This window comes from Cetorhinus maximus, chromosome 21, assembly GCF_964194155.1.
Source record: "Cetorhinus maximus chromosome 21, sCetMax3.hap1.1, whole genome shotgun sequence".
Taxonomy (NCBI): Eukaryota; Metazoa; Chordata; class Chondrichthyes; order Lamniformes; family Cetorhinidae; genus Cetorhinus; species Cetorhinus maximus.
The window spans coordinates 41,702,609-41,715,048 of record NC_135899.1 but is presented as its reverse complement, the minus strand read 5'-3'; the positions used below and the strand labels follow the sequence as shown (position 1 = coordinate 41,715,048).

Genomic DNA, 12,440 nt, shown 5'->3' with positions numbered 1-12,440 from the left:
CAGTCCAAGCAGCCAGGGCTCACCCCCTTGGCCAGCTCCAGCATCATTGACAGTTGGGACTCAGACTTTAACACCCCTGAGGTCCATAGGGGGACGGCCGGCCCATAACACATCTTCACACTGACCCATGCCAACATGGTGCTCACCCTTCCTGAGTGCAGCAGGTCATTGAAGCACTTCCAGCACTGCACACATCTGCTCCACACCACGTCATGGCTGCTAGCCAGCGCTGCAACCTCCTCCCATGCCTTCTTTGTGAGGTGCGGTGGCCTCTTCCTCCCATCTCTGGGACAATGTTGACCCTCCTGGCAGCCACCTCCTCCAGGAGGACTGCGAGGCACTCATCTGAAAAGCAGGGGGCTGAGTGTCCACCCGCCCTGCCCTCCCACCTCCCATGTCCATCCGCACTCCACTCCATGACCCGCATGGGCCCCAGCTATGTCTGTCTCTTTATGGGGTATGTGGAACATTCCTTGTTCCAGTCCAACTCAGGCCCCCTCCCACAACTCTTTCTCCAGTACATCGATGATTACTTCGGTGCTGCTTTATGCTCTCGTCTGGACCTGGAAAAACTTATTCATTTTGCTTCCAATTTCCACCTCTCCATCATTTTCACATGGTCCATCTCTGACACTTCCCTTCCCTTCCTTGACCTCTCTGTCTCAATTTCTGATGATAGACTGTCCACCAATATCCATTACAAGCCTACCGACTCCCAAAGCTACCTCGACTACAGCTCCTCATACCCCGCTTCCTGTAAGGACTCCATCCCATTCTCTCAGTTCCTTCGCCTCCGTCGCATCTGTTCTGATGATGCTACCTTCAAAAACAGCTCCTCTGACATGTCTTCCTGTCTCCTTAACCGAGGTTTTCCACCCACGGTGGTTGACAGGGCCCTCAACCATGTCGGCCCATCACCCGCACATCTGCCCTCACACCTTCCTCTCCCTCCCAGAACCATGATAGGGTCCCCCTTGTCCTCACTTATCACCCCACCAGCCTCCGCATTCAAAGGATCACCCTCCGCCATTTCTGCCAACTCCAGCATGATGCCACCACCAAACACATCTTCCCTTCAGCCCCCCCGGCGGCATTCCATAGGGATCGTTCCCTCCGGGACACCCTGGTCCACTCCTCCATCACCCCTTACTCCTCAACCCCCACCTATGGCACCTCCCCATGCAACCACAGAAGGTGCAACACCTGCCCCTTTACTTCCCCCCTCCTCGCCGTCCAAGGGCCCAAACACTCCTTTCAAGTGAAGCAGCATTTCACTTGCATTTCCCCCAACTTAGTCTACTGCATTCGCTGCTCCCAATGCGGTTTGCTCTACATTGGAGAGACCAAACGCAAACTGGGCGACCGCTTTGCGAAACACCTGCGGTCTGTCCGCAAGAATGACCCAGACCTCCCTGTCGCTTGCCATTTCAACACTCCACCCTGCTCTCATGCCCACATGTCCATCCTTGGCCTGCTGCAATGTTCCAGTGAAGCTCAATGCAAACTGGAGGAACAGCACCTCATCTTCCGACTAGGCACTTTACAGACTTCCGGACTGAATATTGAGTTCAACAATTTTAGATCATGAACTCTCTACTCCATCCCCACCCTCTTTCCGACCCCACTTTTTTCTAATAATTTATATATTTTTAAAAATATATTTTTCTTTTCCCACCTATTTCTATTATTATTTTTAAATGTATTTCCATCCGTTGTTTTATCTTTACCTTTTAGCCTATTTCGATCCCTTCCCCCCACCCCACCCCCACTAGGGCTATCTGTACCTTGCTCGTCCTGCTTTCTACCCTTAATGTCACCATTAGCACATTCCTTAGATAATATCACCACCTTCAACACCTCTTTGTCCTTTTATCTACGACATCTTTGGCAATCTCCACCTATCACTGGCCCTCTATCCAGCTCTACCTGTCCCACCCCCCTCAAACAGCTTATATTTCACCTCATTTCTAATTTATTTTAGTTCTGATGAAGAGTCATATTGACTTGAAAAGTTAACTGTATTCCTCTCCGCAGACCTGCTGAGTTTTTCCAACTATTTTTGTTTTTGTTTCAGATTTCCAGCATCCGCAGTATTTTGCTTTTAACACATTATGTAACTGTGATCGAGCCAGTGACTTTTACTCCGTGTCCCTATTTATAAAATCCATTAGAAATATTGACTGATGCTTCTCCTAGGGTGAGCAGATTTCTCAGATCACTCTTGGGTTGGGTGACCTTACGGTTCTGACCCGTTTGTTGATGCCTCTGATTGGACGGAGCATTGGAAATCTCCTTGTTATTTGGTGCCATGGTATTGGACCAGCCTGAGCACCAATCAGCAACCACCCTGCACTACCCCCCTCCACAGACAGGGTTACACAACTACCCTGCACTACCCCCTCCACAGACAGGGTTACACAACTACCCTGCACTACCTCCCTCCACAGACAGGGTTACACAACTACCCTGCACTACCCCCTCCACAGACAGGGTTACACAACTACCCTGCACTACCCCCTCCACAGACAGAGTTACACAACTACCCTGCACTACCCCCTCCACAGACAGGGTTACACAACTACCCTGCACTACCCCCTCCACAGACAGGGTTACACAACTACCCTGCACTACCTCCCTCCACAGACAGGGTTACACAACTACCCTGCACTACCCCCTCCACAGACAGGGTTACACAACTACCCTGCACTACCCCCTCCACAGACAGAGTTACACAACTACCCTGCACTACCCCCTCCACAGACAGGGTTACACAACTACCCTGCACTACCCCCTCCACAGACAGGGTTACACAACTACCCTGCACTACCCCCCTCCACAGACAGGGTTACACAACCACCCTGCACTAGCCCCCTCCACAGACAGGGTTACACAACTACCCTGCACTACCCCCCTCCACAGACAGGGTTACACAACTACCCTGCACTACCCCCCTCCACAGACAGGGTTACACAACTACCCTGCACTACCCCCTCCACAGACAGGGTTACACAACTACCCTGCACTACCCCCCTCCACAGACAGGGTTACACAACTACCCTGCACTACCCCCCTCCACAGACAGGGTTACACAACTACCCTGCACTACACCCCTCCACAGACAGGGTTACACAACTACCCTGCACTACCCCCTCCACAGACAGGGTTACACAACTACCCTGCACTACCCCACTCCACAGACAGAGTTACACAACTACCCTGCACTACCCCCTCCACAGACAGAGTTACACAACTACCCTGCACTACCCCCTCCACAGACAGAGTTACACAACTACCCTGCACTACCCCCTCCACAGACAGGGTTACACAACTACCCTGCACTACACCCCTCCACAGACAGGGTTACACAACTACCCTGCACTACCCCCTCCACAGACAGGGTTACACAACTACCCAGCACTACCCCACTCCACAGACAGAGTTACACAACTACCCTGCACTACCCCCTCCACAGACAGAGTTACACAACTACCCTGCACTACCCCCTCCACAGACAGAGTTACACAACTACCCTGCACTACACCCCTCCACAGACAGGGTTACACAACTACCCTGCACTACCCCCTCCACAGACAGGGTTACACAACTACCCTGCACTACCCCCCTCCACAGACAGGGTTACACAACTACCCTGCACTACACCCCTCCACAGACAGGGTTACACAACTACCCTGCACTACCCCCTCCACAGACAGGGTTACACAACTACCCTGCACTACCCCCCTCCACAGACAGGGTTACACAACTACCCTGCACTACACCCCTCCACAGACAGGGTTACAGAAACTTTAACAAATCATTTCCCTTTCGATCTCTGACTCCGGATTGCATTGCTATTTGATTGGCTCATTAACAATCTTTTGTACTGTTCACTTTGTCCTGTTTAATCAAATCTTGTAGTTTGAAAAGAACCTGAGACTCTGTGAATGTTTGTCTTTTTACAGCCTGGAGTGTCCTGTGTTATCACCACTGTTAAGGGTTTGTTTCCCATCAGTGCCATTCACCCTGTGCTGATTTGTGTTATCTTTGCAGCCCAGCCATTGTCTCTGCCGTTTCCCACGGGTAACTCGAAGTCTCAGCAGTAATGAGTCTGACAGGTGTAATCACCCAGCAGCCCATTACTGAACGTAAACCACTGCTAGGATCGGGGACATGGAGCACGGGACTCTGCAGCCTGGCTGACAATGTACCTATCTGTAAGTATCATTAGCAAGGTGAGCCGAGGGCAAGGGCAAGGGTGAAGGCAGGAGGTCAGTGCAAGAGCTGGGGCAAGGGCAATGCTGAGGGGCAGAGTGGGGGTGAGGGTCAGGGGGAGAGGTGGAGCAAAGGTGATAATAAGGGTCAGGGCAAGGATCAAGGCAGAGGTCAGGGTGGGGTCAAGGGTCAGGGAGGAGGTGAGTGCAAATAGTAGAACATAAGGCCCAAACCTTCCAGCCTCTGGATTATCAAAGACTGGGCGTGTGACTGAGATGCATGTCGGGACCCTGTGGGAGTCCTGATGTGCTGACCAATGTGGGAATTGCTCAGGAGGTTTAAACTTCCAAAGGGCAATTCCACTGTTCCCTGGGACTCTAACTCCGAGTTAGAGTCAGAGACTTCAGGCAAATCCAGTGTACTTACCTGGATAATTATCCACAAAACGCTAGACAGATAAAACCTAGTTGAACACCTGGGGAATACTCACTAACCACACACCCCCCCCTAAATTACTCATACTGACACCCCCCACCTCCCCAACCACAACCAGACCCAACCACCCCCTCATCCACCCGACTACACCTTTTGACCCCTTGACTACCGCCCGGCCTGACCCTTCTATACCCTCTGACCTCCCCGACTAACCCTAGCCTCACCTGACTACACCCTCTGGCCCACCCGACTAACCCCCAGCCTGACACGACTAAAGCCTCTGGCCCACCCGACTAACCCCCCAGCCTGACACAACTAAAGCCTCTGACCCCCCCCAACTACGCTCCCCCCCCCAGCCCGACCTGACTGCACCCTCTGACCACCCCCAGCCTGACTAATTTAATTTACTTTTATTCTTTCATGGGGTGTGGGCTTCGCTGGCTGGGCCAGCATTTATTGCCCATTCCTAGTTGCCCTTGAGAAGGTGGTAAACCCAAGCCCAAATCAACTACGCCCTCTGACTACCCACCTGGCCCAACCCAACTACACCCCAAAGTCTGGACTACCCACTGACCAGGCCCAACGTCCCCCCACCCCAATCAACAAACCACCCTCCTGACCCGACCCCATCCGACCGTCCACCGCACTCAACTACCACCTCACCCACCTGCCACCTCACCCACCTGCCACCTCACCCACCTGCCACCTCACCCACCTGCCACCTCACCCACCTGCCACCTCACCCACCTGCCCTGCCACCTCACCCACCTGCCACCTCACCCACCTGCCTCCTCACCCACCTGCCACCTCACCCACCTGCCACCTCACCCACCTGCCCTGCCACCTCACCCACCTGCCCTGCTACCTCACCCACCTGCCACCTCACCCACCTGCCACCTCACCCACCTGCCACCTCACCCACCTGCCACCTCACCCACCTGCCCTGCCACCTCACCCACCTGCCCTGCTACCTCACCCACCTGCCACCTCACCCACCTGCCCTGCCACCTCACCCACCTGCCCTGCCACCTCACCCACCTGCCACCTCACCCACCTGCCTCCTCACCCACCTGCCTCCTCACCCACCTGCCACCTCATCCACCTGCCACCTCACCCACCTTCCCTGCCACACCACCCACCTGCTACCTCACCCACCTGCCCTGCCACCTCACCCACTGCCACCTCACCCACCTGCCTCCTCACCCACCTGCCACCTCACCCACCTGCTACCTCACCCACCTGCCACCTCACCCACCTGCCACCTCACCCACCTGCTACCTCACCCACCTGCCACTTCACCCACCTGCCACCTCACCCACCTGCCACCTCACCCACCTACCACCTCATCCACCTGCCACCTCACCCACCTGCTACCTCACCCACCTGCCACTTCACCCACCTGCCATCTCACCCACTTGCCCTGCCACCTCACCCACCTGCCACCTCACCCACCTGCCACCTCACCCACCTGCCACCTCACCCACCTGCCCTGCCACCTCACCCACCTGCCACCTCACCCACCTGCCACCTCACCCACCTGCCACCTCACCCACCTGCCCTGCCACCTCACCCACCTGCCCTGCCACCTCACCCACCTGCCCTGCCACCTCACCCACCTGCCACCTCACCCACCTGCCACCTCACCCACCTGCCCTGCCACCTCACCCACCTGCCACCTCACCCACCTGCCACCTCACCCACCTGCCACCTCACCCACCTGCCACCTCACCCACCTGCTACCTCACCCACCTGCCACCTCTCCCACCTGCCCTTCCACCTCACCCACCTGCCACCTCACCCACCTGTCACCTCACCCACCTGCCCTGCCACCTCACCCACCTGCCACCTCACCCACCTGCCACCTCACCCACCTGCCACCTCACCCACCTGCCCTGCTACCTCACCCACCTGCCACCTCACCCACCTGCCACCTCACCCACCTACGCTGCCACCTCACCCACCTGCCACCTCACCCACCTGCCACCTCACCCACCTGCTACCTCACCCACCTGCCACCTCACCCACCTGCCACCTCACCCACCTGCCCTGCCACCTCACCCACCTGCCCTGCCACCTCACCCACCTGCCCTGCTACCTCACCCACCTGCCACCTCACCCACCTGCCACCTCACCCATCTGCCACCTCACCCATTCACTCATTCAGCCACTCCCCCATTCACTAACATTCACACTGGACATTTAAACTGATCATAGGGCAGCTAATGCCCTCTCCTTCCCCCTGACTGAGACATGTGGAGAATGAGGATAAGGGAATGTAAATAAAAAGCTTTCGGAATGATAGATACTGAATGAGGAATGTTTCTTCCCACAGGTATCCTCGGTACCTTCTGCCCCAGCATCTTGGGCTGTCATGTAGCCCATAGTTACGGAGAGAATTGCTGTTTGCCATTGGCTCCCGGGGCTCTCATTGCACTGAGAACCCACATGAGACTTTCCTATAACATTGAGGTACGTCCCACCCTCTTCCCCATCCCCCACCTTCTTCCCCATTCCCCACCGTCTTCCTCATCCCCCACACTCTTCCCCATCCCCTACCCTCTTCCCCATCCCCCACCCTCTTCCCCATTCCCCACCCTCTTCCCCATCCCCCACCCTCTTCCCCATCCCCCACCCTCTTCCCCATCCCCCACCTTCTTCCCCATCCCCCACCCTCTTCCCCATCCCCCACACTCTTCCCCATCCCCCACCGTCTTCCCCATCCCCTACCGTCTTCCCCATCCCCCACCCTCTTCCCCATTCCCCACACTCTTCCCCATCCCCCACCCTCTTCCCCATCCCCTACCCTCTTCCCCATCCCCCACACTCTTCCCCATCCCCCACACTCTTCCCCATCCCCCACCCTCTTCCCCATCCCCCACCCTCTTCCCCATCCCCCACCCTCTTCCCCATCCCCCACACTCTTCCCCATCCCCCACACTCTTCCCCATCCCCCGCCCTCTTCCCCATCCCCTACCGTCTTCCCCATCCCCCACCCTCTTCCCCATTCCCCACACTCTTCCCCATCCCCCACCCTCTTCCCCATCCCCTACCCTCTTCCCCATCCCCCACACTCTTCCCCATCCCCCACACTCTTCCCCATCCCCCACCCTCTTCCCCATCCCCCACCCTCTTCCCCATCCCCCACCCTCTTCCCCATCCCCTACCCTCTTCACCATTTCCTGCCTTCTTCCCCATCCTCCACCTTCTTCCTCATCTCCCACCTTCTTCTCCATCCCCCATCCTCATCCCCACCCGTCACCCTCTTCCCTATCCTCCACCCTCTTCCCCATCCTCCACCCAATCCACCTTCACTCACCCTCATCCGCATCCCTCACCCTCTTCCCCATCCCCTACTTTCTCCCCCATTCATCACCCTCTTCCCCATCCTCCACCTTCTCCTCCATCCCCAACCCTCTCCTCCATCCCCATCCTCTCCTCCATTCCCCACCCTCTCCCCAATCCCTCACTCTCTCCCCAATCCCTCACCCTCTCTCCCATCCTTCACCCTCTTTCCCATCCCCCACCCTCACCCCCATTTCCCTCCCTCTTCCCCATCCACTACCCTCTTCCCCATTCCTCAACCTCTCCCCCATCCCGCACCCTCTCCCCCATCTGTCACCCTCCTTCCCATCCCCCACCCTCCTCCCATCCCTCACCACACACTCTCCCCATTCATGAGGTCTCTTAAGTTATTTTTAAATCTCGGGACATGTGCACTGCCCTTTCACCACTGGAGCTTGTGTTTGTGGTCAGACCCACTGACCGGTTCAGACCCACTGACCAGCTCAGACCAACTGACCGACTCAGACCGACTGACTGACTGACCATCTCAGACCTACTGACTGGCTCAGACCAATTGACCGGCTCAGACTGATTGATTGGTTCAGACCAATTGACCAGCTCAGAGTGATTGACTGGCTCAAAACAATTGACCGGCTCAGACCCACTGACCAAATGAACAGCTCAGACCAACTAATCAACTCAGACTGACTGACCAGCTGGCTGACTACCAGCTCAGACCTACTGACCAGCTCAGGACAAGCTAACCAGCTCAGGGCACATTAAGCAGCACAGGACATTCTATTCTTGATTGGATTTCTCTCAGGATTAGATTAGACTGAGGAGTTGAGACCCTCTGAAAGGATGAACCAACATTTGCCAGATAACCTCTGACAATGGAATGCTTTGAGCCAGAGAAAGGCCTTTATAGCCAGGACCATCATCACACCCAGTACTTTAAACGCACACCAAACACTGACCGTGTCTCCTTCACCAATCACTGAGTGTGCATCCTCCGCCAATCACTGAGTGTGCCTCCTTCACCAATCACCAAGTGTGCATCCTCCACCAATCACTGAGTGTGCCTCCTTCACCAATCACTGAGTGTGCATCCTCCACCAATCACTGAGTGTGCCTCCTTCACCAATCACCAAGTGTGCATCCTCCACCAATCACTGAGTGTGCCTCCTTCACCAATCACTGAGTGTGCATCCTCCACCAATCACTGAGTGTGCCTCCTTCACCAATCACTGAGTGTGCCTCCTCCACCAATCAGAGTGTGCCTCCTCCTCCAATCACTGAGTGTGCCTCCTCCTCCAATCACATGGTGCGCCTCCTTCACCAATCATTGAGTGTACCATCTCCACCAATCAGAGTGTGCTTCCTCCACCAATCACTGAGCATATTTTTTCCACCAATCAGAGTGTGCCTTCTCCACTAATCACTAAGTACGCCTTCTCCACCTATCACTGAGCATGTCTTGTCCACCAAACACTGTGTGCCTTCTCCATCAATTACTGAGCATGTCTTCTCCACCAATCACAGTGTGCCTTCTCCACCAATCACTGAGGATGCCTTCACATGGTAATAGACTTGTAGAACAGTCTAGAAAGAGCCTGCATGGGAGCAGCACCATGCATGGCAGTAACTGGAATCTGTACATAGTTAAGGATTATCAATAAGTGGTTCATGTTTAAACATCCAAGCCTCAAGATCTCATCAACGAGACACTAAATGAACCAATAACACAGCATGGTGATCAGCGGTGGTATGAAAGGTGGCATTTGAATGATGAATCCAGAACAGAATCCCAAGATATGTAAAACTAAAAGCAGCTGAAGCTCGACCTGAGATATACGCGCCTAAGAAGAAGCAAACAAACAGTTGAAGAAGCTGCACTACAAACTTGGAAGTTCAGGAATCCACCAGAGTGAGTCAAGGTCCATTGCAAGACCCTGAGGGATGCAGAGTGAAGGAACCTAGTCAGATCACAAGACGGGTGAGTAAAACTACAAAAAAGAAACTGTACTTACATTGTGGAATAGGTGGCAGTCTCAGGGACTCAGAAGGGTCACGATCGTGGGGATCCTGTCGAATCTGAAAAACTGTGGGGGGGCTGACAGAGAGCGAGCCAACAGGCTGTACACAGCCTGAGTGAAAAAAATGGCAACTGCCTTAAAAGGGCAACAACATTTAAAGCTGCAACTACTACAAAAAAAGCCATAGGCAAAAAGAATTAGTAGAGCCAGATCCATTTTGGATAAGGAAATAGCTAAGCCAGTCCCAAGAGTCCTGGAGAAAAGAATTTTTAGTTTAGAGGAGAATTACAGGATTAAATAAGAATAATTAAATAAGAAGTACAAGTTGACAGGTCTTTATTCCTGTTTGGTTCATTTGCGGGTGAAATACTCCACAGCCAATCGTATAGGTCAATGCTCAACAGCATTTGGTGAGATATTAAAAGGCTTTGACAGATATGTTAAACTGCAAGTTGTGGAGAGCGCAGATTCTAGAAGAAGGTCTAGCACACCCCCAGTGAAGCGCCATGGGCAACAAAAGACCCCAGAGAGAGGGCGACAGAAAACCCCAGAGAGAAGGAGCCTAAAGACCCCAAAGCAAGGGAGAAAATATTCAAGTAAACCACAAGACGGTTGCTGACCATGCAGTGCAATGAAATGCACAAGCCGAAGAGATTAGTGCAGAAGAAAGAAATGGCTGAGAAGCAGCCGAAAAGATTAAAAACAGTTTTTAAAAAATAAAATACTGACACAATACCCAAACTGCAACAGCAAATGGAAGTGCAGAGTGAGCAGATGGCTGTGAATGAAGGAAAACTATCTGAGGTAACTCAAAATAAGTTAACCATGCAAAAGATAAATGAAGATGTTCTGTAGGAAAATGTTTGCATGAGGGCTGAACTAGAAGATTTTAAGTGCCAGGTTCAAGCTGAGTATATACCTTTCAAAATGCATGATAAACTGAAATCTTCAATGAACCAAGCTATTCAAGATCTGAGCAAACAAATTTTGGAGATGACTCAAAGGTATCAGGAGGAAGTAACAACAACCTCAATTCAAAAGCTGGAAAATCAAAGTGGGAGTTTGGCAAACTCAACCACATGTACAGCCAGGCGAAACAGTAGGCAGAAAAGGCATGCAAAGAAGTTACGACCCTGAAAGACTCTTTGAAAAATTAATATGTAGCCATGGAAAGACATGAGGAACTAAAAAGGACATTGAATGTTACTTCAGAAAAAGCTGCGTTGGAACTATCAGTAGCAATGAAATGATGCAATGAAGCCCAGAATGAGTTGGCAAGAGGTCAACACTAAAATAAACAGTTGAAAGAATGCTTAACCATTCAGCAACATGAAGAAATGAAGACTGTCTTAAACAGCAGAATGGAAGAACAGAAGAAACTCGAGGAATCTTTGCTGAATTACAGGAAAACTCAAGATGATGCAAGTGAGCTTTGCAAAAAAATGATGAGCTGAATGTAAAGATGTATAAACTTGAAAAATGATTTGAAAATGAAACAGCAAACAGAAGTTTGGCTAAGAATGTGATTCAAGTGGAAATGAAAGTTCTATTTGCGAAATGCCAACGTCCAGCAAGAACATGGCAGACCATGGATAAAGAAAATTCATGTGCACTCTAGGAATGCGGAAGGAATCAGACAAACCCACAGTGTCTGGAAAAAGCAGATGGGTTGTTAATAAAGAGAAACACAACTTGAAGGAACGCAAAAAGGGAATCAAATAGAGATAACCAATTACCAGAAACATGGAGTACTACTACCATTCCTCCAAACTTCACAGACCAAGATGTGGAACATAAGAACTAGGAGCAGGAGCAGGCAATTCAGCCCCTCGAGCCTGCCCCACCATTCATTACGATCATGGCTGATTGCATTTTGGCCTCAACTCCAATTTCCCGCCCTCTCCCCATAACCTTTCAACCCATTACTAATCAAAAATCTGTCTATCTCCCCCTTAAATTTATTCAGTGTCCCAGCATCCACTGCACTCTGAGGTCGTGAATTCCACTGATTCACGACCCTTTGAGAAAAGTAATTCTTCCTCATCTCTGATTTAAATCTACCACCCCTTAGCCTAAAACTATGGCCTCTCGTTCTAGAATGCCCCACAAGGGGAAACGTCTGCTCCACATCTACTTTGTCTATCCCCTTTAGCATCTTTTTTCCTCAATTATATCTTCTCTCATCCTTCTAAACTCTAGCGAGTATAGGCCTAAACTGCTCAATCTCTCCTCATAAGACAAGTCCCAGATCTCTGGAATCAATCTAGTGAACCTCCTCTGAACCGCCTCCAGTGCAACTACATCCTTCTTCAAGTAAGGGGACCAAAACTGTGCACAGTACTCCAGATGCGGTCTCACCAATGCCTTGTACAGTTGCAACAACACTTCCCTATTTTTATATTCTATTCCTTTAGCAATAAATGCCAAAATTTCATTTGCCTTCCTTATTACCTGCTGTGCCTGCATACTAGCTTT

The 12,440-nt window shown here is 52.3% G+C and overlaps 1 protein-coding gene across 4 annotated transcripts in view; it reads left to right on the top strand.

The window, feature by feature from the left end:
- The window catches only part of LOC144695849 (cornifelin homolog A-like), an 87,252-nt gene that overhangs the window by 42,452 nt on the left and 32,360 nt on the right, over positions 1-12,440 (top strand). For all 4 annotated transcript variants that reach the window (XM_078566885.1, XM_078566884.1, XM_078566883.1 and 1 more), the window contains 2 exons: positions 4,051-4,214; positions 6,980-7,116. In XM_078566885.1, coding sequence (XP_078423011.1) covers positions 4,103-4,214; positions 6,980-7,116 — 249 coding nt within the window. In that variant the 5' untranslated portion in view covers positions 4,051-4,102. The remainder of the gene's footprint in view (positions 1-4,050; positions 4,215-6,979; positions 7,117-12,440) is intronic.